This window comes from Buteo buteo, chromosome 15, assembly GCF_964188355.1.
Source record: "Buteo buteo chromosome 15, bButBut1.hap1.1, whole genome shotgun sequence".
Classification (NCBI taxonomy): Eukaryota; Metazoa; Chordata; class Aves; order Accipitriformes; family Accipitridae; genus Buteo; species Buteo buteo.
The window spans coordinates 23,555,393-23,583,328 of record NC_134185.1 but is presented as its reverse complement, the minus strand read 5'-3'; the positions used below and the strand labels follow the sequence as shown (position 1 = coordinate 23,583,328).

At 39.2% G+C, this 27,936-nt stretch overlaps 1 protein-coding gene across 1 annotated transcript; it reads right to left on the bottom strand.

The window, feature by feature from the left end:
• Window positions 1-331: 331 nt before the first annotated feature.
• On the bottom strand, window positions 332-25,611 carry HDAC2 (histone deacetylase 2). The gene is made up of 14 exons (XM_075046769.1): window positions 25,398-25,611; window positions 18,101-18,213; window positions 17,507-17,624; window positions 16,479-16,553; window positions 16,031-16,169; window positions 13,830-13,971; window positions 9,709-9,801; window positions 9,493-9,601; window positions 7,912-8,052; window positions 5,911-6,019; window positions 2,687-2,817; window positions 1,638-1,793; window positions 867-924; window positions 332-660 (listed from the first exon to the last, which is right to left on the bottom strand). The coding sequence occupies exons 1-14, from the start codon at window positions 25,447-25,449 to the stop codon at window positions 630-632; spliced, it is 1,467 nt and encodes a 488-aa protein (XP_074902870.1). The 5' UTR covers window positions 25,450-25,611; the 3' UTR covers window positions 332-629.
• Between the last annotated feature and the right edge of the window lie 2,325 nt (window positions 25,612-27,936).

Genomic DNA, 27,936 nt, shown 5'->3' with positions numbered 1-27,936 from the left:
ACTTTAAAACACAAGTTCATACAACCATCTTATTCCAACATCTCTTCACCCATTTATTCAGCCTGTTCAAATCGCACGTACTCATATTCCTGTACATCTGTTTGCACCCCATGCAGAAGCCACTGAAATCTGTGGAGTCAATGAAAGCAACACAGTTTGACTTGTGTGTTCACCAGCTGTCTGTTTAAATCCACTAGTTATGCACAGATAAGTCTGCTGAATTTATATGGAGTTTTTCCTCTTTGTAGTTCAATGATGGACAAAAAGACAACCAAGTACAATTTTTTTTTTTTTTTAATAAAGATAAAATTACAAAAAAGGTAAAATCAGCTCAGGAAAGGCAAATTACTTTAATAGATCAGTTTAGACATTTAACATAATAACTCACATCCATTTTTAAATACTATTACATAAAGCATGGTGAAGAAAGGAATTTCTGCCTCATAATTAGAAAACTCACAATACAACTTGCCAAAAACCAGAACAAAGCCGTTTGAAAATAAATACGGTCCATGCCAAATAGTACAAAATGAAATCAGCAGTCTCTCTCAATACGAAAACTTTTCTTCTTTTAGGTATTCTCCAACTCTAGTATTATGTTCTGCAACTGATGAGAGGCTATCTTTTGTTCAAGGATTGCTGAGCTGTTCTGATTTTGCTCTGTACAAAGGCAAAAATAAACTGTTAAGTTGTTTCATTTTTTGTATTAACTGTTTTAGAAATGCAATTTTGAATTACTGTCATGAGTTTAAAATATTTAGTATTATGAGGAATTGAAAGTGATTTCTACAGAATTTCCAATATTATAAAGTATTGATTTAATACACACTTCAAAAAGGTGACATGCATTATTTATTAGTGTTTACCCTTTGGCGTCTGTCTTTTCACCACTGCTGTCCTTGGATTTATCCTCCTCCTTAACATCTGAAAAAAACCAAGATCTTAAATATACCAAAAGATGCAAGAAAACCTTAAAATACTTCAGAAGGAAAAAAGCATGACCTAGGTATATTTTTTTGTATACACTCCGAGCCAGGGGGAACTAGCTTTTAAAAGAAATCCTCACTGGTTACATATTAACATACAGTGTTAAATGCATCCATGCAAAGGAGTGATCTGGGCACAATGCCAAGTGATTCAAAATACCTCAAGGCAAGTCTCTCTTAACTGGCCATAATGATGGTATGCAGTAATGAGACCTGGATTTCCCCTGAGCTCCTTGCGGTAGTCTTTGTAGCCCTAAGATGTAGCCTGTTCTTGGAAAAGTCAAGAGTCCTTGGAATTACACTATCCCCAGAACTCTCTCCAGCTTCTCTTTCAGAGAACAAACTCTTTGTCTAACATATTTAAAGCAAGAACCTTTTTTATCCCTATTTTCATTAAGCTATACAAATCCCTGGCTCTAAGACTTCAAGCTTGTGAAGAAGCAACAATAACCCTAGGCTGAAAATACTATTCTAGTGTGAATAGCTGTATCTTGAAACTGATTAATTTAAAATATATGCTTTAAATATGATGGAAAAAATAAATCATAATCTCAACAGCTAATTAACTGTTAACAGAAAATGCATCTTTCTCCAGGGAGAACTGACATTTGCAGTTCTAAAATATAGGATGAAATCACACCAGAGTCCTACCTGCTTTTTTGTCCTCCGTCTCTTTTTTGTCTTCCTCTATCCTGGCTTTCTTTGCTCCTTTCTTATGATCTGCAACATTTCGTCGTCCACCTTCCCCCTCATCTTCAGAATCAGAAAATTCTTCATCACAGGCTATGCGCTTATCAGATGCTCGAACTAGGATTCAGAGTTATGAAATTATTTGAGCATAAAGTCCAACTACAATAGGCCTAATAAAGAAGAACTATCGAGTTAAGAATGAGTAATAACATACTATAATCATTTAATGCTGAAGAACTAAATTATGGATAAAAATACTATCTTTCAAGATACTCTGGGACTCTCACAATGACTTCCAAAAATAGCCTTACAGAAACGCAGGGGAGGGTGGGAGTATTTTAACATGTGTCAGATGAATTTCAAATACTGAAAACTAAATCACAGGAGAAAACATTATTGTTTCAACAGTTCAGAAAATGGACAGTGCACCAGTAAAAGCTTACAGAATTATTCCAATCACATCAAAAAAAGGTTAAACGTAGCAGGAAACTCATAGCTATAGGTGAAGAGCAACTCATTGTCCATACAAAGGCTAACGGTACTAAAGTGAAGTAACGGGTAGTGTTGCAAGTATGGAAAACCTCCCTCTCTCAACAAAAAAAGGAAATAAAAGAATTTTTTTGAAAAGACAGTATCTCACTTTACATCAAGGGAGAACGTTACTTTTTTTTGTGACTAGCAAAAGACAGAAGCCAAGTCCTGTATTCCTTTAGTAGAAATTCATCTGAGACTTCTGGAGTATCTATTTTAGATTTGAAATAGCCAGATAGTTTCATAAGATGCAAAAACCCACGTTCTTTCAGCACTTCTTTAGACCCCTTTAACAGGTTCAGACTTGTGCACAGATGCCACCTTAAGACGACCAAACTGGCAGACGAGTAGCACAATTTTTCCTCAGGAAACAGAACTGCCAGTCTTCCAATACTGCACTACTAGGACTAAAGTTCTGAACAATTAAATCTAAAAAGACTCTACCTGGACATGCTCTATCATGAAAACGTATTTCTTACTAGAAATGCGTTTGTCTGGATCTTCTCCATCCTCATCTCCACTGTCTTCATGAACAGCATCTTCAGGAATGGCCTGCATCTGTACACCAGGTGCATGAGGTAACATGCGCAAGTTTTCAAATAAGCGTTGCCTGCAGGTAACGAACAAGGAAAGTTATTGCTACACAGAAGTGGAATTTCCTTGAATTTTGTATTAAATTCTGAAAACTCCGCATTCAAAGTTAACCTGCTTTGCTTTAAAGTCATCGTTTCTTTAAAAAAAAAAAAAAAGCATGCCATGTTCAGAAAGTTTTCTATCTCTAACAGATCATTAGTATCCACAGTGTACGTGAACATCATTTTCTTTGAACTTTTTAAACACTTATTTCAATCAACTTCAATCATCAGTTTCCCACAGGATCAGCACAAGTACTGCCCACCTGGGCTGAAACAAGTGGCAGCATTAGTCTGTTTATAATAAGCTACAGTATCAAGTTGGATAATGAATTGTCCTCTAGTTTCTTAGAAAGTCAGACACTTAAAGCATGAAGACTTCCCAACTGCATGCAGGAACAATGTCAGGGTCAAAAGCAATCCATCTGGATAAGATTCCTAATTGGCTGTTTCAGGGAGAACAGAGAGAATTTCTCTCCTGTCTAAGCAACCTGATGCAATGGACCCTACACTCCAAAGCACCACGTGCAGGGACAGGAAGGACACTCAAAACTATCATTCCAAAGAAGTCCAAGTAGAGAGAACGGTTTGGCAAGTGTCAAATATCAGCATTTGTAACAAATATTTTAGTATACTTCTGTACAATTTGAAGAGCTAAAGGGCAATTGGTATTTTTTTGGAATCCTTACAGTCTTTGCTTCTGTTCAAATCACATGACCTGGCAAAGCAGTTTTGCCAATCCAGGGAGTCCCCTAAAGTTAGGTCTCTGGGAAAGCATAGAACTAACTGAAGGAAGATTCTCTGAAATGATGGGTCATTGCTCTTCTTGTGGGTGCTAATATGGGGATGTGAGATTGTATCTCTGTCAACAGAAAACACACAATCTGTGCCCAGGGATGTGTTAAAAAGCAAGCAAGTTTTGCAGCCTACTTGCATCACGAAACCTCAACAATACACAATATACAGCAAGTAGCCTGGCAGATCACCAGCTGGAGCACTATATTACTAGAGAGAAATTTTGTAGAATTACATCAATGAAAAATAGGGGTTATTTTCCCCCTTGCACATTATTACAAATTTAAATCACAATCAAATGAAAAGGTTTATGTGTTTCTGTTATGAACACCAATCACAGTCTATATACCAACCACTTAAAAAATTGGTATTTTAACTGCTTTGGTGAATTTTGCAATTTGACAGTTTTGCAGGTTATAGCAGTACTGGCAAACTTACACAGATAGTTTCATATCTTTATTCAGCTGTTCCTAGTGTATTGGGTTTGTGTGGCAAGGTTTTGATAGTGGGGGGGCTACAAGAGTGGCTTATGTGAGAAGCTGCTGGAAGCTTCCCCCACATCCAACAGAGCCAATGCCAGTCGGCTCCAAGACGGACCCGCCGATGGCCAAGGCTGAGCCCACCAGCGATGGTGGTAGTGCCTCAGGGATAACAGATTTAAGAAGGGGAAAAAAAAAAAAAAAAAAAAAAAAAAAAGAGTTGCTGCGGCACAGAAACTGCAGCTGGAAAAAGAGTGAGAACATGTGAGAGCACCAGCCCTGCAGATCCCCAGGTCAGTGCAGGAGGGGAGGAGGTGCTCCAGGTGCTGGAGCAGAGATTCCCCTGCAGCCCGTGGTGATGAAGACCATGGTGAGGCAGGCTGTCCCCCTGCAGCCCAGGGAGGTCCACGGGGGAGCAGATCTCCACCTGCAGTCCGGGGAGGACCCCACGCCGGAGCAGGGGGACGCCCAAAGGAGGCTGTGACCCCATGGGAAGCCCACGCTGGAGCAGGCTCCTGGCAGGACCTGTGGCCCCGTGGAGAGAGGAGCCCACGCTGGAGCAGTTTGTGAAGAACTGCAGCCCGTGGGAGGGACCCCATGATGGGGCAGGGGAAGAGTGAGGAGGATGAAGTGGCAGAGACAATGTGTGATGAACTGATCCCAACCTCCATTCCCTGTCCCCCCTGCACCGCTGGAGGGGAGGAGGTAGAGAATCTGGGAGGGGAGCTGTGCTTGGGAAGAAGGGAGGGGTGGAGGGAAGGTGGTTTAAGATTTGGTTTTATTTCTCATTACCCTACTCTGGTTGATTGGCAATAAATTAAGTTAAAATTTTCCCTAAGTCAAGTCTGTTTTGCCCATGACGGTAATTGGCATGTGATCTCTCCCTGTCCTTATCTCGACCCATGAGCCCTTTGTTATATTTTCTCTCCCCTGTCCAGCTGGGGAAGGGAGTGATAAAATGGCTTTGGTGGGCACCTGGCATCCAGCCAGGGTCAACCCCCCACACCTAGTAACCAAAAGAATTCCTGTGTGCACCATTAACAGCCAACCTAGAGCAGGGACAAGCCACAGTAAGCAAAGAGTACTTTAGGCTAACCAATTATCTCTTACCATATGAGTATGGAATTGATTGTATGTATGCATTACTCCATCCCTGAAGTAAAATATTTGTTTACAATCAAAACTTCAGGATGTGAGGAGGAATAAACCAAGTATCAAAAGTGGCACAGGCTAAAAACACATACCCGCTATAGCTTGGCAATGAGCACTTCTCAAAACTTGTGGAATTGTCAAACCACAGTCACTCAATTACCTGCACACATATCACTATCTTTGCACAGTTTTGTACGTCCAAGCTCACGTGACTTTTCATTTTTACAGCCAACAGCTACAAAGAATGACAAATCTCAGTTCATATTTAGACATGAAGCTGAGAATTAGAAATCCTAATCATCACAGCATACCAGCTTCTTTCCTGGCGCGATAAACTTTCTACAAAATTAGAATGGGAATCCAAGTACAACTGTCATCTCTTTAGTTGCGGGAAAAAGTAAAAATGCAAGCTGGGTCTTAAAATTTTCGTATCTGTAGTCACAGGACTTCATAAGCACACATACTGTTGTAGGAACAGGCTTCTAAAAAGTCCTTCTGACAGAAATGAAAAATATGTCGAATCTATTCAGTACTCATTTTTAGCGTGTAACGGAGAAAGGCATACAGTTTTCAAAACTGCCTAACAACCTCTGGAGAAATGTGATCCACATGACCTACTTGATATACAAGGTAATCACTACTTACTTGATCTTCTCCATATATTCTGGTGTATTCTGATTAGTCATATTTGAAGGACTAATATGAAGCTTGAAGTCTGGTCCGAAATACTCAAAGTAGTCGTTGTATGGCAACTCTATAAACCAAAACACAAAAGACAACTTTGTGACCCAAAAAATATTTAAAACATTTTATATACAACGGTAGTTTTGACAGGATTTTACTTAGAGAACTATCGAACCTGAAGCATTCAGGTAAGCAATACTTAAGTACTGCTTGAACTCTTCAGTGTTTTCCTCTAAATTATTCAATCGATGAACTTAAATTTGTTATTAAAATACAACAAATACAATGAAAAGCAAGAGGAAGTTCTACTGTAATCATGTTAGAACATATACTGGAACATAAGTAACAAATTTGATAAAATAATTAAAAATGCTATTTATGCAGAAAATAGAAGATCAACTGATGATTTCTTATAGCTCTTTCCAAAGTTAGTCCAGTATGAAAGGTTTAAGTGAGCCATTCAAAATATTCCTTCAGTAAAACATACAACATGTACTACTAGGCTGAAGATGACAGCTAGTTCAATATCCATAGTAAGCACTGTACAGTGGTTCAGTGCTGCCCACATCTGTCCGTTCCCCCCTTCCCTGCTTCTGTATTCACAGATAATGGTCCCCCGACTGGAACACCTAATTATCAAAATGAAGTCAATGAACACATAATATCCCAGAAAACAGTAATATTTTATATTGAATATAACTGTATCTTCCCAGATGAAATAACAGAAATCTAAAAAATGTAGAACCCTTACAAAATACAACTCCAAAATCCACTTCTGACTGAACCCTTTGTCTTGTTTCTTCATTTATGATTATTATGGGATAAGTGATCTTGTTAGGTGGATAGAAAGGAGACAGGAAGATCAAGTTGCTATTGCAACATTTAGAAATGCACTGTTATTTCTCAGGACAGATTAAAGATGACAGAGACCCACAAAGTTGAGAGGAATGTTAAAAAAATTAAAAAACCTTAATATATATCCATCACATGGGCCATGCTAATGGAAAAAAAAAGTTTCAAGGTAAGGAAATACTTCTGTCTCTTCAAAAGCTTTGACTGACAAAGAATATATATTGATGTGCAAGATGGAAAATATACATCTTGAAAGGTACTGTCCAAATATTCTTTCCTCACTGACAGCAGCATTCCACTGAAGTCAGATGGAAACACCATGAATCCAGCAAGAGATACATGAATAGCAAAAGGTTATCAGCAAAAGTTGCAGTCCAACATGAAAACTGCCAGGGATTAATGTGCAACAAAGCAGTCCAAATACCAATTTAAAAAAAAAATAATTCCAAAAACATGTCCAGAAGCATATTTGGCCAAAAGCAAAGGGAGTGCAGGATCTTTGGGGACCTTCCTCAGAGAAATTACTTCGTTATTCAACTATTCGAAAGAAGTCTACTATTGCTTTTTTGACTTTAAATTTTTTTAAGATAGCTCATATAGCCAAAATTGAGTCAAATGGAAAAGCAGAAGTCAATATACTTCTACAGTTACTTTTAAGTCATAGATACAATGAAGAAACAGTAACATTTTACTATGTAAAATGGACATTTGCATACTCGTTAATTTCTTATGAATAGCATGTCCGTGGTGCCCAACTTACACAGGTCTGCACTGTTATGATCAAAACGCAGTATATATTCTATCATACTGATAACATTCATATTAAAAATAGTGACAAGTAAGATTGCCTAAGTTTTACATGTTTTGAATTTTCTAAAAAACAATCCAATCATTTAAAGCCTTTGCTAAGCCATAAAAAAAGCCCCAAATGCTTAAGTTTTAGTGCATAAGCTACTGAAAATTTATTGGCTAAAACTTAACAATAACTTTCCACGTAGTTTATTCTAAACTGATGCATTAGTTAGCTATAGAAATATTTGCTATTTGTTCACTTAAACCCTCCCATGATTATTTCCTTAATAAAATACTAATTTGGGTATTAATATTTACCATTAGGAATTTCACAATCTAAGGCAACAGCAGTTTCATATGTCCAGCATCGAGCAACATTACGAATCGTATATCCTCCTCCTCCTAACATCAGCAATGGCAAGTTAAAAGTCTTTACAACTTCCACACATTTAGCATGACCTGTCAAACACAAAAAGAGTTGACAATATATGCAAAATATATATTAAACAGAAAAATATATAGTGAACTATTTAATCAGACATATGCAGTTGCACTTATCAAGTAAGAACTGAACTGATTCAACTAAAACTGAACTGTCTCCCCCTAGAGCTAAGTACAACCTCACAAGAAGTCAAGACCTACAGATAAGAAATGTACAAAATACATCAAACGTTATCCACCCCAGTCTTCAGAGACTTTGTGTGATGGTCTATCGCTGCTGCTCTGAAATGCTCTTAGAATGTTTTAGTGATTTGTCTTTTCATAACTGATGGCAACACACAGTGACAAATCTAGGGACAATTTCTCAGTCAAATGCAATGGGGGAAGAAGGGAAAACACTAAATCAGTACTTGGTCCTTTCTACTTCTAAATTTGAACCTGTATTAGAGGTTGCTAAGTCTTGCTTACAGAGTGAACTGGTGCCAAGACAGTACACACTCCAGGGAGATACAGCATACTGAAAGGCATCTGTAGGAGGCAGCAGCTCTCTTGGTTTCCAAGATATGTAAGATGGAAAAAAATCTGAGCTGTATGGGCAACTGAAGTAGCTTTGCCACCTGGTGCAAATCAAGAAAAGAACCCTGAAACACTGCAGACCCAACAGATACTATACTGCATTTCGTTGCCTACAAGACTCTAATTGCTTCATTAACACAAAACCAAGAAAACCCAGAAAATGAAGATTCAAACAAGCTGGATTCAAGGCTTAGCAAAAGTTCAACATACATTCACATTTTATCACATAAATAATAATTAAAAATTAATAATAATACTAATATTTATGTTGTTTGCTAAATTAACATCTCACCCCAATTTTGATAATCACCCAAAAGGGTAGAAAAGTAAGTAACACTAAGATAAACTAATTCTATGAAAGTTAGTAAAAATGAATGTTAACATAAACCTCAGCATAACAACATCACTATAAATTTAACAATGCAGTAAGTATTCTCATTTCAGTAATACCTATTTTACACCCAACAAGGTGTAAAAGGTGTTTGGCCTTTAGTATCTGTAATCCTACTAAGTGAACCACTAGTTTTGTTATTTGCCCATCACAGTAAGCTGCAGCACGATGACTGTCGTCACTGTAATTCCAGCATGTTGCTTTAAAACTACAGAAAGCCTGTGCAGAGAAGAAAGGGAATCACTTGAGTGGCTAGGAAGAACATGGAAAACCAAGCTTCTTAACTTTTTTAGATGGACAGAAAGAAAGAGGCAACTTCTGGGTTTCTTTTGGCCATTCCTGTATAGCAAAGAAAGAGGTGATTAATCATAGTAATGAACAAAATCTTTGTGACTCCAGTCCTCATCATGCAAGTGTCTTGAAAAATAGTATGAAGGGTAGAGGTTTCTATTAAATAAAAAGTTACAGACAACAAACACTTTTCTGCTTACCTTTAACAGTAAGATTAAAGCACCCCAGCCTGTCACCAGATAGTGAATCTGCTCCACACTGTAATACCACAGCACTGGGCTGGTACATCTCCATTACTTTGGATATAATCTATAATTAATATAAAACAGCAAGTCATAATTGACATTATGAAAATAAATCCACGTAATAAAACTAGTATCTTTCCAGAGAGCTTAAAAAGAAAAAAAAGTACTCACTGGTTTAAATATCTGTCCATACGATTCATCATCTATACCATCCCTCATTGGAAAGTTGACAGCATAGTATTTGCCTTTTCCAGCACCAATGTCCTACAAGAAAAGATGACAAATGCTTTATTACAAACACAGAACCATATGATGGTATCATGGAAAAAAGTCTACACAAGTCTGCTGAGCTATATATACCATTATTCACATCTGCAAGAGGAAAAGAAGTGAAGTACCTTACTGGATTCCCATTCTCCCATAAAATCATTTTGGAGCATAGGAGTTGTACACCAAGACTAAATTTGCAGTTAATTCAAATATTGAGGACCAAAAGACAAAATATAACTGATCAGTTTAGCCCAGTAAAAATAGTTAAGCAAAAACAAGCAAGAAAACCAAGAAGTGCAAGGTGATATGCATGTTTTCAGTGCTGTATAGAAGATTTGGACTTAAGAAGGTTTTTAAAACCATATTCTTTGCTCCAAACATAGGATGAAGAACTAGCTGCAGCAAAAGGGAGAGAAGAAAATCAAACAGAGGCCCCTTACATGTGCCCTTGAAGAAATTGAGACTTTTTAAACAAACAAACAAAAAAAAAAACGAACTCGCAGATTATTCTCAGTTCCATCAGGTGACAAGGCAGGAACTGTAGTAATCTATCTTACCAGCTTTCCTAGACAACATATGTATTAAAAGAAAAAACTCTTTGCAAAAAAATTGAGTGAATAAACCCTGAAACCACTTCTGTTTTGATGATCAGCTTAAAACCTAAAGAGCCCTGCTTCCCACACATTTCCATTTCTTCCCTGTAGCTCATCACCAAGATAATCAGAAACTGATCCAGTTTACAGGGCAGTTCTATGCCATTAATAAAGGTGCAGTGGGGAAGACAGTAAGATTTAATCTGTTCAGTTTGGCTGTAAGCTATTACCAAATAGCAGCTCGGCCGAAAGAGAACACTTCAGGTCCAACTTCCTTAAAAAACTACAAGTCACCAGTCAGATAACCCAGCAATATATATACTAAATTTCTCAACACTAGCTATTGAAAGAGTCACAGACCTTTTTGACTCTTCCTGAACAAAGCCTCCTTAGCACTGAATGCAACAGTAATGTGTCGCTTCCACTAACTATCTTTTATTGGGGGGGGGGGGGGGGAGAACGGATGGACATGGGGACAAGGATGAATGGCCCAATGCAGCATAGACACAATGTTAACAGCTGACATTTTTTTCTTCCAGCACATTATTAACATTTCACAGTATTGTAAGATTAGTAACACTGAAGAACCCTGCTGAACTCAACTCATTTGGAGCATTACGGTTACCCAAAATCTCCCAAAGTGAATCACCTGGGCTTACAGATGCTGATTTTTGTGAGGCAATAGTGCCTTGCTTTCCAGATTAAAAAAAAAAACAAATTAAAAAATAATAAAAAAAATCATTAAATCAATCTCATTCTAAAACATACCAAAGCCAAATGTTCACTAAACAGGGTAATTGCTTTCCAGCCTGAGCTACTCAACAGATGTACTTTGTAACTGATACTTGCATTGGTTATAAACACTAAAGAAACAATATAGCATTCTGGTAGCTGCCCATTCATCAATACATCAAATTTCCTCACAGAACCTGGGCCTGTACATAGCACTACAGTTTCAACTGACCCATCTACATACATATATATATATAAATATATGCAGCCACGTTGGACGGGGCTTTGAGCAACCTGTAGTAGTGGAAGGTGTCCCTGTCCATGGCAGAGGGGTTGGAACTAAGGTCCTTTTGAACCTAAACCATTCTATGATTCTATGATATAAGACAAGATTAATGCTATCATCTAAGATGTGTAGAAAGTCAAATAACTCATTTAGAACACTGGAAGTTCAGACTGCACAATACCTTCAGTAGAAAATGGATAAATGCAGCTAAACTAGACAACCTCTGTCAAGATTCAGCTCCACTGATTGAGCTGCAGTCACAAAATCATCAGCTGATTCATGATTTGTTCCTGCATCAAATAAGTGTAACCTGATCAGCAAACCAGACCAAGTAACTAAAGAATTACAGAAACAAGCTTGAATGGAGCCCACGGACAAAAACACAGATAAGATCTGGCTGTTAAAGTTGATGTAAATAACCAACAACAGTAGATCAAGTTGAGCAGAAGCAAGCAGTACAATACCGGCCTCCAGAAGAAACACTGACTTTTCAGAAAATTAGTTCTCCCTTTAGTTCAATTAGCTTTGCAAGCTCTGGAGATAGGAAAAAGCTAATGTTTTTTTTCCTATGGGGATGTAATAATTCCAATAAAGGCTGCTGAAGTCTGTATGCAGACAATGCTCATTTCAAAATACTAGCTAGCAGCACAGAATAAAAGTTACCATGCCTGAGGTACTGTTTTTCACTGACACTGTGCTAAAAAAAAAGCCAATAACATACAATATTATTCTATTTATTTCAACTGCATCATCTTTAAATTCTTTGTCCTGGGTGTGATAAGGTGAAGAGTCCACAAACTTCTCTGTCAACGGGAAGCACTGTTTCTAAAAAGACAAGATATCTAACCCTTAAAAAAAATTCTAGCCAAATTCAGCAACAACAGCTTGTCATGATAAACATCCTGGTCTGAGCTGCTTTTTGTTTGAAGCACCACTACCACCTTGTGGCCAGTCAAGTTAAACCACATGGATAAAAACAATGCCTAATCTGATTTCTACCTAAACCAATTTAGAACAGAGTTTAACAGAATGTAACAACTGTAATAACATTCAGCTCCAACAACCACGCTGAAATCAATGCTTAGCACCCCACTGATTTAAAGCTCAACTTTCATTTACTCCTGTGTCCTCTGGGTATCATCAGCACACTGGGGAGCACACATTTTGGGAATATTAGCAGGAACACAAATAGCTGCATCTCTTGAATCGATTTCAAGATAGTAAGAAAACAGTGAATTCTTTCCCTATGCAGTGTTTTTGTAGGTCAACTTTTTAGAAGTGCTTACAATTTTTTAAAAAATTACTAACTGTATGTACAAACTTAAGGCACAAAGTTGCTAATACTGGAAGAGTGACTTATCCTGGGAGCGCCTCTGATAAAAAGAGGTTTAATGTAAGAGTTTGAAGCTAGGAATATATTAATCCTAATACTTGAAATAGTCTTTCAGGTTGTCAAGTGGAACAATTTCCTGTTCTAACGGACAAGAGTCTGACATGAGGAATGACTAACTTCAAATTAATATGAAGGGCCAGGAAAATTTTTATTTTATTTATATATATATATTTATTTATATATATATATTTATTTATATATTTATATATATATATTATATATATTATATTTATATATATTATATATTATATATTATAAATATATATTATATATTTATATAAAATATATTTATATTATTTATATATTTATATAAAAATTTTATTTTTCATTCTCAGCTTTGCCAGAGATTCTACTACAGCTTAAATGATAACTCTTCACAGGCCAATGCTCCTTCCCTCAAGCTAGCTATAAGGCTTAGCACCCAATCGCCTGTGGGGCATGTTAAAGTTCTTCAGCAGTGAGCATCATGAGAACTCAAAACACACTTTATGACATAATAAATATTCCAAAAACAAGCCAACTGCATTACTAGGCAAATAGAACACAGTAAATTCAAGCTGCGACTAAGGCTTTGCGACTATTAAAGCTCTGGCATGAAGTTATTCTAAGATCTGAAATAAGTTTTAAAGCCATGTGATCTCCAAACAGCTACTTTTCCCTGTACGTGCAGAATTGAAATGTACAGATAATTATAAATATACCACACTGTCTTCCTAGAGACAAAATCTGAGTGAACTAAACTAGTTCTACATTTGAACTAAAATTTCAGACAATTTATCTGGAAGTTAAGGTGTTGATTTCATGTAGAAGTGAACAATTTACTTCCCCACTATCCTGTATTTTTTTCCCCTAAGGTTCTTGAACAAATCTATCACTCTAGACTAACGTATTTTCTGAAAACTTACTGCTGTATATTATTACTGGACATAGTTATTGTAACCTAGTACTGAAAGAGTAGCTACAACGAAGAGAATAAGAGGTTATTTATCACCTAATTAATTTTCATGTTCAACCTTACCCTAAGGTCCCCTGTGCCCGGAAAATATTCACCATACTTATGGAATGATACAGTCATGACACGATCTGTGGTATAAAATGCTTCTTCAACACCATCACCATGATGGATATCAATATCAATATACAACACTCTTTGGTGATACCTAGAAAGAAAATAACATGTGAGAAATCATCATTAGATGTTACATTCATAATATACTGATACCTAACAAGGAAAAGCCTAATGAAAAAAAAAACCCAACCAAACCCTGAAATCTAACATTACGATCATTTTGACGATTTTTGTTGAAGTGACCATATATGATCTTAGAATTCTCAGTTCAGTTTGGATAATAATGAAAATAAGTTTCTTCATCAAAATAAGTATTTTAAGTATGTAGTGCATTTAGTTTACCCCAAGTCGTCTCACTACATAGAAGCTATACCTTGTGTTTCTGTTCACACCACTTTCTGTTGTTCACATCTGCTGAATTTGCCCCTTTCACAGGGCATTTCTTTCTGCTTTCTCACTAATTACCAACACAGTCTGCACTAAAACATCTCTTAGTGCATGCTTCAAACAGCATAGTGCCAGGAGCAGAAATAACCCATGTTCCATAAGCCCACAAAAAATAAATTTACTTATTTTCTACCAACTTTTCTTCTTCACCTCTGCAACTTGTAAAGACAGACACATTCTTACTTCCAAGTGTATTGCGCTTACTGTTAGCATGAAATTATTACACTGCTGGTTAGTATTTCCTTAAATACTGCAAGTTTCAGATCAGTTCATTTGAGATGGATAAAGGAACCAGTTGTTTGAAGCCTCAGAGCACTGGCAACAACACTAAGTATCCCTTAAATTCTACGTTGTTCAGCAAAGAACAAAGTCTACTAACATCAGAAGATGTATTTTCATCATGCTTTGCATAGCACTACAGAATGTGAGTCTGAGCAGCCATAATCTCAGGTGGGCTAAGATTTTTCGCTTAACAAGACACTGAATGGGACCGTTTCCTATGGTTACATAACCCATAACTATTTGAAAGTTTCCTTCCTTCACGTGTATATTAAGTTAAAAAATTCAAGACTGGACCACAGAAAATCATTATCACTTTTGTCAGACTGCAGAAACAGATCCTGAATACATGCTGTACATTAAAATGAATGTTTTAATATGTTAATATTAACTATTTGTTAGTGTCCTTAGAAACTTTTTCCATCTTTAAAAAACACTTCCAGACTACAGTGCTTTGCCCATCCCTCACCAGCAGATTCAGCTGCTCCATTCGCGAGAGTCAAATACCTAGAATATTTTTTGTAAATAAAATAAGATTTATGTGTTATTGGAAGGGATACAGTCCCCTGAAGCAGTACAAGTAACAATCAGGATTTGAAATTTTAGTGAAGCATTACTTCTTGAAGTTAATTATATGATCACTTTTTCATTACCCCTCTCATTTTTTATTTTGCAGTCACAGCAGCACAGCTGTTATTTCATGATTTATTCATAACAGCCACATTAATTCATGTAACAATCCAAAGAAGCTCAGTGCATGATCTTCCCTGAATATTCCTGTTTGGTTTAGTAATGACTGAAGTGATAGAAAACATGCAGGCATATTGAGAAACCAAATGGTTGTATGATTGTGAGCATAATGACTGCCCTAAGGGGTCAGGGCAGTGATCCATCTAGCACACTATTCTGTCCCCATGAGTAGCAACAGATTAACATTTACAGAAAGCACATAAGCCTGTCTGTTTTCTGAAGTTTGCTACCCTAGTACTTCCCCACCATCTAGAATTACAGCATATGGCGTTTTCCAGGGTACATCACTGCTTGGATCTTTAACACCCATTTACAGACCTCTTGTCTGTGATTATGTCTAATCTCTTTCTTGAATCTGTGGTTGCTGTCTGCTTCGTTCAGCCTCCTGCAGCAGCAAGTTCCAGAAGTTCACTATACTCTGTGTAGAAAAGTACTTCTAAATATCTGTTTTAAACCCATCTCCTATGAGTTATCTTTTCAGCTTGCCTGTATTTTAAACTTCTTGCTGAAGCCAAACTGGGCAGAGCTTGAAGTTTTCTTAATTGAAACTGTACGAGTTCAACATGGGCTATGAAAACTCACTGAAATAGTAATTACAATCCAGATCTTCAAAGATTTAAATACTTGAATTTGACACTTTCTATAATTTTATCTTGTTCCCATCATAAACTTACTTCAGCAACTCAAGGATGGCAAGCACAATATCATTGACATAACAGAAACCAGATGCTTCCGATTTCTTGGCATGGTGAAGTCCTCCAGCCCAATTAACAGCCATGTCTGTCTGTTGTCGGTTCAATTTTACTGCCCCAGCTGTAAAAAGACATACACAAAAATGAAAGGAAATGTAGTTGGAAACTTCTGAAGATCTTTAAATCTGTTACATGAAATAGTATCTTATTTTCTAAATAAGTTGGTCCTAGATCTGATCTCTTACCAATACTGAGATACTTGATATAGCTCAGATTTGACAGTCAGTAACTTATATATGATTATTATTTCTTTATAAAAAAAACAAACCACCTTATATTTGATAATATATTTAAAACTGAAGCAAAGTTTTAGGTTGCTGACATAAATGTAATAAAGCTACAAAATACCTGGCAAACAACCTATACTTACCAACAGAGCCTCCAGTTGACAGCTGACAAAACTCAAACAGGCCATCAAATACAGGACAATCTTCTCCAACATTAACTGTGTAAGAAACATATCACTTGTCAAAAACACCATTCCAACAGCATTGCTATATACACACAATGCATAGCTCATTCAGCATTTTGACTACTCCGCTCCCTGCCCCACCTCATTCTTGTCAGGCTAAATTTTAAACACTGAAAACAATGTAAAGTCTTTATAATCTAAGATGACTCCAAACTACCTTTTTTTTCCCCCTTTTTTTTCTTTTCTTTTTAGTTTCCACAGGAAGCTTTGTCTCCTCGTTAACAAGTTAGACAATTTTTAGATTTTTGAAGTAGTGCTGATTAACATAGGTCATGTTAAGAAATGCACAATTACTTGGAAAAATAATTCGCTGAGAATAAGGCATCATAAAGAGGTTACAATATTGCCTTTTAAATTGATATAAGAGCTGTCAAACTGCATTCCTAATAGTACGTTGAGCCTATTGCTGTAATTAAAGAAATAAACTAACAGAAAGGGTGAACAGTGAATAATATACAATTTTTACTATCTCCCTCCAAGAGGAATAACTCCTTTTATTGACTTAAACACATTTTCACACATTGATTTTTACTTCTCTACTCTTCTAAAGGCCATTCTTTTTCAGAAAGATTTTGCATTAGAACAGATTTTAAGACTCCTGCAAACAGCTGACAACTAAAGTTCAATCTGTGCATTAAGCCTACAGAAAGTTTTATTTCACATCTAGAATACACCCTGTGAAAGGGGAGGCAAAACTCCTTCCATAAGCTTAAAGAACACTTTTGCCAAGATGGCTGCTTTTAATAGAAAAGTCCCCAAATCAGTGTATCTAAAGGCAGGCAGGTGTTACTCTTGTTACAGTGTTTCTCTAACCCACCCACACCATTAAGCCACGTTCATACCTCTGTATTGGTGAATATTTAGCTTTAAACAATGCTAACCATCAAAGCACGTACACAAAGATTTAGCCTAATGTTCACACTTACATCTCTGCATTTGCTTGCTGTACTCAGACATATTGTCAGGCCTTATTGATCGGAGAAATTTGATGTATTCATCACTATGGTACTTGGTCATTTCCTCCGCAGTAGCTTTGTGGGGTCGCTGATAACAAGAACAAGTTATAGAAATAATCAGAGTGCTCTGCAAAATCAGCTAACAATTTGCTGAAACAGACAACTCAAAAAAAAAAATCTACTTTGAAGGGAGAACAGTTAAACTGGTAGTAGTGCTGTTTTACATAAAGCAAGGGCTACTCTGTTGTTAGTATACAACTTGATTAATTCTTTGTGCAGTTACTGCAATGTCTGCCCAACACCCCACTCCCCCCAGTCATAAAAATACTGGTGAAAATTCTCTACTGGGGCTCTACTTCACTTCTTCCAGACATGGGCAACAATCTGCAGTCCTCACCAGTCACAAAATACTGCTTCACTTCCAAGTAAGAGAGTTCCAAATACACCATTTAAGTATTTTCTATTTCCATTTCCACTTCCCTCCATTTATTTGTGTGACAATACTTGAAGCCCTTTAAAAATAACTTAAAATGCTTCAGTGGACATTCTATTGCTTATACTCACATAAATTTCCATTTTTCTGTATAAGCCATAATTTAGCAGCAAGTTGTGGGTCATTCGGATCCTATGAGGTTTCATTGGATGCCCTTGTCCATAGTAATAGTTTCCGATATCACCTGTCAATATTACACAAATGAACAGCTATTCATATTACAAAACAACTTTTCATTGCTACTTAAGAGTCATTCTCAGAAGATAAGCAAGCAGATATGATTCCAGAAAAAAAACAAACAAACAAACAAGAAAACCTGATAAAGGGACTACTGTCTGTTTCAAAAAGGCCATGAGGAAAGCTGCCCATAAAAAGTTGTATGTCAGAAGCAGAGGGCAAAAAGGTGGCCAAATCTAACACCTTTTACTACAAGCAGACAGTAGTGGGGGAGCAAAGATGCCTACAAGACATGGTTTCAAATCAAGAGTGAAGAAAATAGTGGGCCAAACCTGAAGTATAGAGTAATGGGAAACTGAACTGGAATTAAGAGGGGAGTAAAAAATTACTGATGACATAGCCACATTATACCACAACAGAGGCTGTAGTAAAACCTGCCATTTTCTAGGAGCTGATTTTAAGATACTGTCCTCAGCCTGCCCTTAACTACTAACTCTAGCAGTTACATTCCAGAAGTTAGCTTCAGATCCATTGCTGCAACCACATGCACAAATATTCCCCAGACACCTGCTGCTACAGATCCACAGTAGTTTAACAGAACCTTATAATCCAGATTAGCCCGGCTCTGTCAAATGGGGGAGCAACTAGACACGTGATTAAAATGACAAAACTTCACACTCATTTCTAAGAAAAGAATGGCTGCCATCATGGCTAGTAAGTTTTCTCCCCAGCTTGGGTACTGTTAGAACATACACGCCTCCACTTTGAACACTGACATTCTCAAGACACAGATCATTCTAAACAGAACTAGCAGTCCGTGTGTTTCCGAAAACGTTGACAGGCCTAAAAGGTATGTCCAGTTGTCAATAGCTTTCAGTTGGAAAATTCCATACCAACTCTTCGTGATAGTGCCTCTTTTCGACCAAATTTCCTGGTAGGATTAGTGAACTTTACCTTCTTGAAATTTTTGCTTTTCTTTCACACCCTCTGACATGCTCTGCCTTGTCCACCGGGAATGAAAGAAACACTGTTTTCACAATGTCATACTATTTTACAAATTTTGTTAGTCAGAGATAAGAAGAAGCACCGCTACGAAACAGCTTTAGTTTCACCTCTTCAACGTGAGCGTCAGCTCAGGAGGAATGGAAAATGTCAGCTTGCAGTAGCATCACCAACTACCAAGAAAAGCAAGCATAACAGTAAGATTTTAAGTCTCAAAGCATTCTCAAATCCAGTTTCCAGCTTTCAAAGTGACAAGGAGAGTAAGGGCACTTGGGAAAACAGATATAACCTAATGTAAGATGAAGTTATTGTGAAAAACAATCACTCAACACCTAGCTCTTAGCCATCCCATAACAATGGAAATACCAAGTTTAGCATTAAGAACTCTGAAGAACTTGGACCCACTCCTAACTTGGGTATTTAAGTGGAAGATTAGCACTTGTCAGTTACTAAGACCCAGAGTCTTGCAGATACTTATTGCAAGCCTCCAGTTTTGGTCACATGCAGGTCAAGAGCAAAAGGTATTAAGAGAGTATAACCACACTCCTTCCCACCAGCAAAAACATTTCCTCGCATTTTACAAAACAGTACATTCCAAGTTTGGTGTTTAGGAAAGATCTATCACAGCTCTTTCAAACTAATGACTAGAAGATGGAAACCAAACATTTACTAGCCCTACTTTGTTTTGTGGTTACTGATAAGTCCCAGACTTACAAAGCTTCAAGCTAGTAAGAGCTTAAAATTTTGAAATTTTTAAGACAAAAGTGACTTTCAATAACTTGATGCTTCTGAGGAAACTTCATTGCAAATGCATTTGTGGCTTAAAGAATGTGTATGTATTTCATACCTTTCTTTTTTTAAACAGGTCATTTCAGTTTTAACTGCTTCAACTTGTATAGTCATCACTGATATTTTACTCAGAATGCTGATGGATAAGGAAGCAGGCTATTAAGAATGATTTTTCTACCTTATATAAAATGTAAGGCTTGTTTTCTCTTATGTAAAAGAAAAAAAAAAACAAAAAACCCACCACATTAACAAGCTTCCCAAATATACTTGCAACATATCCTTCGATATACTGCAATTGATCAATTAAACAGATTCAGTTAAGCATATTCTATATACCATACACTGCAGTGTACACTTAAAGAAAAAACAATTAATAATATTAATATAATAAATAATATATTAATAAAAATTTGCTTTATTTTTTACCAGAAAGGAGAACTTTTAAAAGAATTGGCAAGTTGGTAAATGTAATGGGAGTTCATTTAATCAAATACAAGATCTGTGTGTGAATATCTGGCAGAAGCATATTGATCCTTCCACATTAGAGGTCAGCAGTAATGACTAACAATAGATATCAATATAATACACTTTAGCAACAGGCAATACTATTTACATCTTTCAGGTCTCAGCACCACCAACAAAAAAGGGTTTTGGCATTAGACTCATAAAAAAACCCAAACTCAAACATAAGACAAAAAGCCCATTAAGTTTCAAGGGACTGTTGTGACATGTATGTTAGCAGGAGTGGGGAATGAAAAGGTATGCAAGAGGTTCCTCTTTCTTCATTAGCACCTTGATTTCCAGCCAACATCACAACCCAAAGGGGACCCATCTTGGAGACATCATCCCGTGGTGAAGGCAAAGGTGTCAAAAGTCTCTCCTCATTTACCCACTGAAGGAGAAGGTGCCCTTCCTGGTACAAACACTTCATCCACTGATCCCAAAACCTATATCTCTCTTCTTCGTATATCACAGCCTTACCAGAGTACTTTGGGGAGAAAAGCAAGGTGTACTAAGAGCTAGTGTGTGTGGGGATGGGACACCTCCCTCACTGATGGAACTGCACATAGCACCAGACTAACTCTGGCTAGAGTATGCGTATATATGAGAAATGGGTACAGCGAGGCCAAGCGCACAAGACTAATGTTACAGATAGTATGAGTACGTGATTCTAAACTTGTCAATACAAAGATAAAAATCTAAAGAAGTGTTACGAGCGTATTTTATATTGCTCACCAGTGTGGGTGCACGTGGAAAGTGCAAAAGAATGTAACTGAAAGAGGAAGTGGAGGGAAAAAATGCAAAGTAGTATATGCAGAAAGTTGGCAAAACTATTAATCTTTCACAGCAAGGCTTCAAAGACTGAAATTTACAGTTTTATACCAGTAAATATATCAGCTAAATGGCTCTCATTGAGCGCTAACAACATAATCTCTGAAAAGTTGAGTCCTTAACTAAAAAGAGATGAACCAAGCGCCCATTTAATGCTAGCACAAGTTTACTGTCCTGCACTGTTCACCACGATGCAAAATGTGATATCAATAAATGTCCAGAAAATTAAGTTGTTACATACACTGTCATGTTCTGTGTTCAAATATATCAAAAAACAACAACAAAAAACCCCTATATTTCAACTCATACAAGTTACTTGCCTGAATTCTGAAAAGAGCTATCAAATAAAAAATAAACCCACATGATTCCTCTGATGAACATAAGTTTTAGACACTCACTTCTCTATCTGAGACTTCAGCAAGGTCTACAGATGTTAAGTATTCTAATACATAGAAAAACACAAGAGGCTACATGCCCTAAAGGAACTTCAATTATGTCTGACAAACACACAACCGACCAACAAAAGCTGCTATGTCCCCCCAAAAGTATGTCAGTCTCTCTAGCTCCTAAGATAATAACAACTTTAAATTAGCCCATTACAAAACAGTCTTAACAGCCTGAACAAAGAGGAAAGATATGACATTTACTTATCTTTTCTGATACTTTGCAACTGTAAGTTACATTGCTTTGTAACTTTGATAGGGATAAATTGTTATGTACGCTGACCGCATTTCTGCTTATTTTAAGTACAGTTACCATGAAACCATGAGGTACTTCAGAACTGCACTAATTGCAGAAACCTAAATGCTACAATGGAAACCACATGAAAAAAATCTTAATAGCTGTAGTTACATTTGGATTGACTTCTGCAATACTAACAGGTGAACTCACATAAAGACGAATGTAAAAAAGATTATCAATGCCTGATCAATCAAACAAACAGCTATTCAAACAGGCCTAAAATTATTGCACTAGCATCTGAAGGGTTGCAGTTTTTGTTCTCGTTTGTAAAATTAAGCAGACAGCAGAAGACTAGCAAAGTCCTGACTTTTGAGCCCTGAGCAGAGGTTGGACACCACCACTGTATTTGGAAGCCACTGCGCAACGCATTGATGAATTTCCCTGAAGCACTTCGGTTAAAGTTTACATCTGCAGATAAAATGAACTTCAACTAGAAGTGCTAACGTACTTAAAAAATGTCTGAATATAGTAGCATACTGCCCTATTGAAAACAGGTTTGGTCTCGTCTTTATGGGTGGAACCAACCACATTCAGATGCAGATCTCTCAAATTTTTCATGAAGGTAGAGCCTTTTGAACACCCACATTAAGTTACGCACAAGAAGCAATCTAAACAATACTGCTAGTGCATTGGCATGGAATAAATACACTTATTAACTGTAACCATGCTAGTTGCTGCGTGATTCTCTAGAACTGTGCTTTGCTGTACAGGAGCACAGAGTTGGAAAGACCATCTGGGTCCCGTCCTCACTGCTATGGGCAACTGTACAACACATACCTATTTTGGAAGAGGCCACTGAACTACCTGAGCCACATGCTGCAAGACTGTGGCAATGACCTGAAGACACATGGTAAGAGGCTAAAGTAAAAGCTACAATATCCTTCCATATCTAGCATGGTTCTAAACAGTGTGAGGAGCAGACTTTGCTAAGCTATAGCCATATATACATTAAGACTAGAAGTATTTACTAAAAATATTTCAGACAAGATGACTAAAGTATTTTAATTTGTACATTTTTAGTTCTTCCCATAGTATACTGGCTCAAACTTAAACAATATTCCTGACCTGAGTGTGATCACAAGCAATGCAAATTCTGCAAACTGGATGTGGCTGACAGTCTATTACAAACTAACTGCAGAAAATGAAATCAAGCTTCGTCTACCCAAAGTTTATTGGTTCTGGGTACAGCGTGAAGGCTATTAAAACACTTAATTATCAGAAAACTCCAAGAAAACTTGGTAAGCTACAAGCTAATTTAAAAAAGCAACTTTAGATGACAATCACACTGAGTTTCACAAAAAGCATGTAGGAATTTATTGCATCTCAGAAGATACGCATATATGGTTCTAGTACTTATGAACACTTTTAGTGTATAGTTTTAGAGAAACAGAGTGAAAGTATGTGTGGAGGGGCAATTCTGACAAAAAATGGTCATCTACTTCAGTTGCGACATCCTTGGAGGCATAGCACCTCTATATAACTTGGAGGTAATAATAGGACATCAAAAACATTCCAAAGCTGTTCATTTCTGTCACATAGAAAGCATTTTTTTAATCACTTTTACAACAGATACTCTTTCCTCTACATTATTGTCAACTGCATTTATCCTAGTCTACATATTCAAGCAAGATATGAGCTGCAACTGCTTTTAAGTCGCCATTACCCTGCCACCTCCAAACTTCTTGCTTCTCCAGTTTCTCCCCCCTTCTTCACTAGTATAGCTTTTTGGCTGTTAAGGAAGCCTGATACTAGCACCAAGTATGAAAATCCAGGGATCACGGAAAAACTGAAGATATCAATATCTAGTAAACTATAGCCACCTGACTTTATTTAAAAAAAAAAAAAGGGGGGGGGGGAGAAAAAAGCTTACTGATTAAAAAAAACCAAAACCATGCAAACATTTGCAGAGAGAAAGCTACTAAACTCTCACTGCAACCTTCCTCTCAACAAGGCGAAAAGTGATTCCTCTTCCCTAGGAAAAGTAAGATCCCAGCCTCACCAAAATTATCCCTAACAGGGGCCTCCTTTCCCCTTTAGGCTGAACAAAGAACCAGAGCTAGCAACAAAGAGAAGGGGGCGGCAACCACCACTCTGCCTCCTTTAGTGTGGTAAAAAAACCAAGACAGGCCCCCACAAGATCTGCCATTTCTAAAGAATGGCAGATTTGCTACAGCAACAGACACCTTTGATATCTTGGGGGGTTTAGCCATTCATCTTCATTTCCAAAATGGTGAAAACACCAAAGCGCTACGGCCAAACAGCCTCAACCTCCGTTTCCTGGCTACTACCAATACCAGTCTTAGACACCAACTTAAAGGATTGTTACAATAGGAGGCAATTTAAAAAAAAAAAAATAATCAAATCTCTTAACTCGTCTGACCAACGAGTTTACCCTCCCAGCCCAAAAAAGGAAAAACAAGTACAAACTCAAGAAGAAAACGAAAAGTTCTCGCTGCTGCGGCCAGACAGAACCGCAAACAAGTTGCTGGAAACATCTGCGACTGAGGACAAGCTTCGTGCGCTTTTCCGACGTGACCGACAACGCCGATCACAAGTCGCCGTGTCCTCACCGGGCGAGCGTGCAAACCCCAGAAGGCCTGCAAGCAACTCGAATTTCACTATTATTAAACACCTACGCACGCAGCTTTCGTGTTTTGCTAGAAGAGAGAGGCTCGTGGAAGCCCAGCCCCCACTCCAATCCACGTCCGTGGGGTTTTTTGGGGGGTTTGGTTTTTTTTTTTGGGGGGGGGTGTTCCCCTGCCGCACACCCGACCTCGGCGTGGAAGCCGGGCGAGGGGGAGGCCTCAGCGCAAGAACCACCAGGTGCCGGAGCTACACATGGCCTAGACTTTTTTTTTTTTTCCTTTTTTTTTTTTTTTTTTTTCAGGGGAGGAGCTAGACACAGCAGCGACTCCAACGCCTCCGTGCTTAGCGGATGAAGGGGAGTGTCTCAACTTTTCTTCTTTTTTTTTTTTTTTTTTTTTTTTGGGGGGGGGGGAAACAATAGACACAGCACTCCCCGCCGGGCCCGGCAGGCCAGGCAGCTCCCCGGCTCCGAGCCCACCACCACAGCACCCCCCCACCGCCCCTTCCCCCCTCACCCGGCGACCCCCCCAGGGGGCTCAGCCCCACGGCGGGCCGAGAGCACGCAGGGCCGATGGCGGGAGCGGGGACCCCCGGCCGAGGCCGCCACAGAGCCGGGGGAAGGGGCGCCCATAATGGCGGGGGCCGGGGGCAGGCCCCCCCCGAGGGGCTTCCCCACACACACACACACACACCCCCCCCACCACCACCACCGCCGCCACTCTCACGCCGCCCCCCGCTCACCGTCATAGTAGTAGCAGACTTTCTTCTTGCCGCCGCCCTGACTGTACGCCATAGGGGCCGCCGCGCCGGGGCCGGGGCCGAGGGGAGGGAGCGGGAGGCCGAGGCGAGCGCCGAGCCGGCACGGAGGGAGGGAAGAGGGAGGGAAAGAAGGAGGGAGGGGGCGGACACGGGAGAGCGGGAACTCGCGACGCCGGGACGCGGGCAGCGCCAGCGGGCCCCGACCATCGGCAAAGCGGGAGGGAGGGGGCAAGCGGGGCGCGACCAATCCGCCGCCGGCGGGGGAGGCGAGGGAGAGAAGGAGGCGGAGAGGGCGCCTGAGAGTGAGCGCCGGCTCTCGCCCGCCCGTGCTGGCCCTTGGCGCTTAGTCGCGGACACAGTCGGGGAAGGAGCCGGCGGGGAGTCCTCATAAGAGAATTCTTGGAGGAAGCCCTTTCCTCGGCCACCCCCACGCCGCGCAGTGGTACGGTCCGCCGGCGGGCGTCGGGCCCCGTCCCCGCCCCTGCGTGGAGCCTTCTTGGCGCATGCGCCGCGGCGTCGCCCCGGCCCAGCGCGGTGCGGGCCCGGCCCAGCATGGCGGCCGTGGCGGGGAGTGCGGGAAAGCCCCGCTTCACCGGCCGGCCCCCGAGCCCGGACAACAGCGGGGCCTTCCGCTGCTCAGCGCTGGGGTCACGGCGGCTCCCCTCAGCCAGCCTGGGACCGGGGAGCGCTTCTCGGGGCCGGTACCTCCCGGGGCAGGAGTACGGGGCGAGCGCAGATGCTCGACGGGCCGCTGTGGTGGCGGGGGGTGTGTGTATGTACCCCCCTCAAAGAGTCTGCCGTTTAATTTTTTGTCCACAACAAAACCGATTTCTGTTGGGGGGCGTTTGGTTTGGGTTTTTTTCAGTCCTGGGCTTGCGTACGGCTTTTTTTTTTTTTCTTTTGTTAACTGAGGTCTGGAGGGTTACAGAAGAGCTGCCATTTTACTCTTGTCTGAGAAGCAGCTCAGCTGCCCGCCCGTCCACCAGGTACCTGAGGGAAGAGGCGGCTGCGGCCAGGCTTCGTTCAGGCTGGTGCAGAGCCAGGAGGACTCCTGACAGCACACGGGCCGGCCAACATGCTTGGTGCTCGGTATCCCTGTTCTGGAAGGAGTTGGAAGCGTGCTTCCCAGTTTGCATGGTAGTTACTTCTTCCAAAATTAAGATGTGCTACCCAAGAGGAAAGTAGTTGTGGTTTTATATAAAGGGCTTGACCTCTGAATCGAGTTTCGGTTTGAGATCCACCAGCGGTGTTCTCTGCCTGCCTCGGCTCAGCTACAAACACAGGAGGAAGAAATACAGAACGTTTAACAGGATCACGCTTCTGCCTAGCCAGTTACTGTAGCTTTCTTGTATTTGTATTTACATAGGGGTTCACACTTGGTAGAACTTGGTCTGATATACCTGATTCTGGGGATGTGTATCAGTTACACAAAAGATTACTGTTTCTTCAGCCGACATGAAAATCCAGTATTTAGGGACTTGCACTCATTGTAGAAGTCTTGACCAAGGTTCCTTGATTTATTGGAGTCTCTAAAAGTAGCTAGAAACCCTGACTGTTAACCACAAGTACCTTTATATTAGATTATATAAGTGCCTACTTGTTGTTAATGTCACTTGTCAAAACCAGTATGTGCCCAAACACTGGATACATCTTTGTTCCCAGAATTAGGTTGTTTTCGCACCTGGAGTTACACAATGGGAAGCTGGGTCCTTTTAGCTGATAAAAATTGTTTTTATGTTGTTGGAGAGAACCAACTGTAAAATAAGTTTATGTTAACCACATATATACACACAACACCCTGAGGATAAACCTAGGACACACTGAGGTAAAAATGGGTTCTGTATTTTTTTTCCCCCCTCTTTGTGTTGTAACAAAAGGATACTATTTTGTCATGTAGCCAGGTGGTGTAGCATATTTAAAAAAAAAATTGCCATATTCCATTTGGAAATTTCTTTCTTAGAAGGAACATACAAAATTGATTTCTACAGCTTATACAGCTGATGTGCTTCTTGCTGCAAACTGCATGAAATTGTAAGCGATAATAGGCATGATATTATTCACTGACCACTAACTTCCTTTTAGTTTCAGCCTGCTTAACACTGTCACTGCTTGAACAGTTAGACTGGACTCCCAAAGCTCCATACACTGGTTACCTAATATAAAATAAAGTATTATACACTTCTTTGACCATTGAAATTATATGTGTTTGTGAAGTTAGTTGATGTTTTGTAATTGCCTGATAAACATTTGTATCCAACCAATATAATAGCCCAAGTCAGCTGGCTCAGAATGAGGAACAGTTTTACTCACACTGTGAAGGGAATTCAATACAAGCAGTGATGTATTGTCAGAGTTCTTAGGGACTTTATCTAAGGAAAAAAGTTCATAATTACATTAATAAGGTAGGCAATTAGTTTCAGATGGGTACTCAGCCTCATATAGAAATAGCTTATTTTGGTTTAAATGAAACTGAAGTGACATTGGCTAAATCAAGAGAAGCTGCTTTGCTTTCAGGGTAAGA

Coding starts and splice junctions, on each gene's coding strand:
- HDAC2 (XM_075046769.1), bottom strand. CDS start 25,449: ATGGCGTACAGTCAGGGCGGCGGCAAGAAGAAAGTCTGCTACTACTAT. Junction 13,972..16,030: donor GCCATCCTTGAGTTGCTGAA/GTAAGTTTATGA, acceptor TTTTCTTTCTAG/GTATCACCAAAGAGTGTTGT. Junction 8,053..9,492: donor CTTTAATCTTACTGTTAAAG/GTAAGCAGAAAA, acceptor TGTGTTTGACAG/GTCATGCTAAATGTGTGGAA.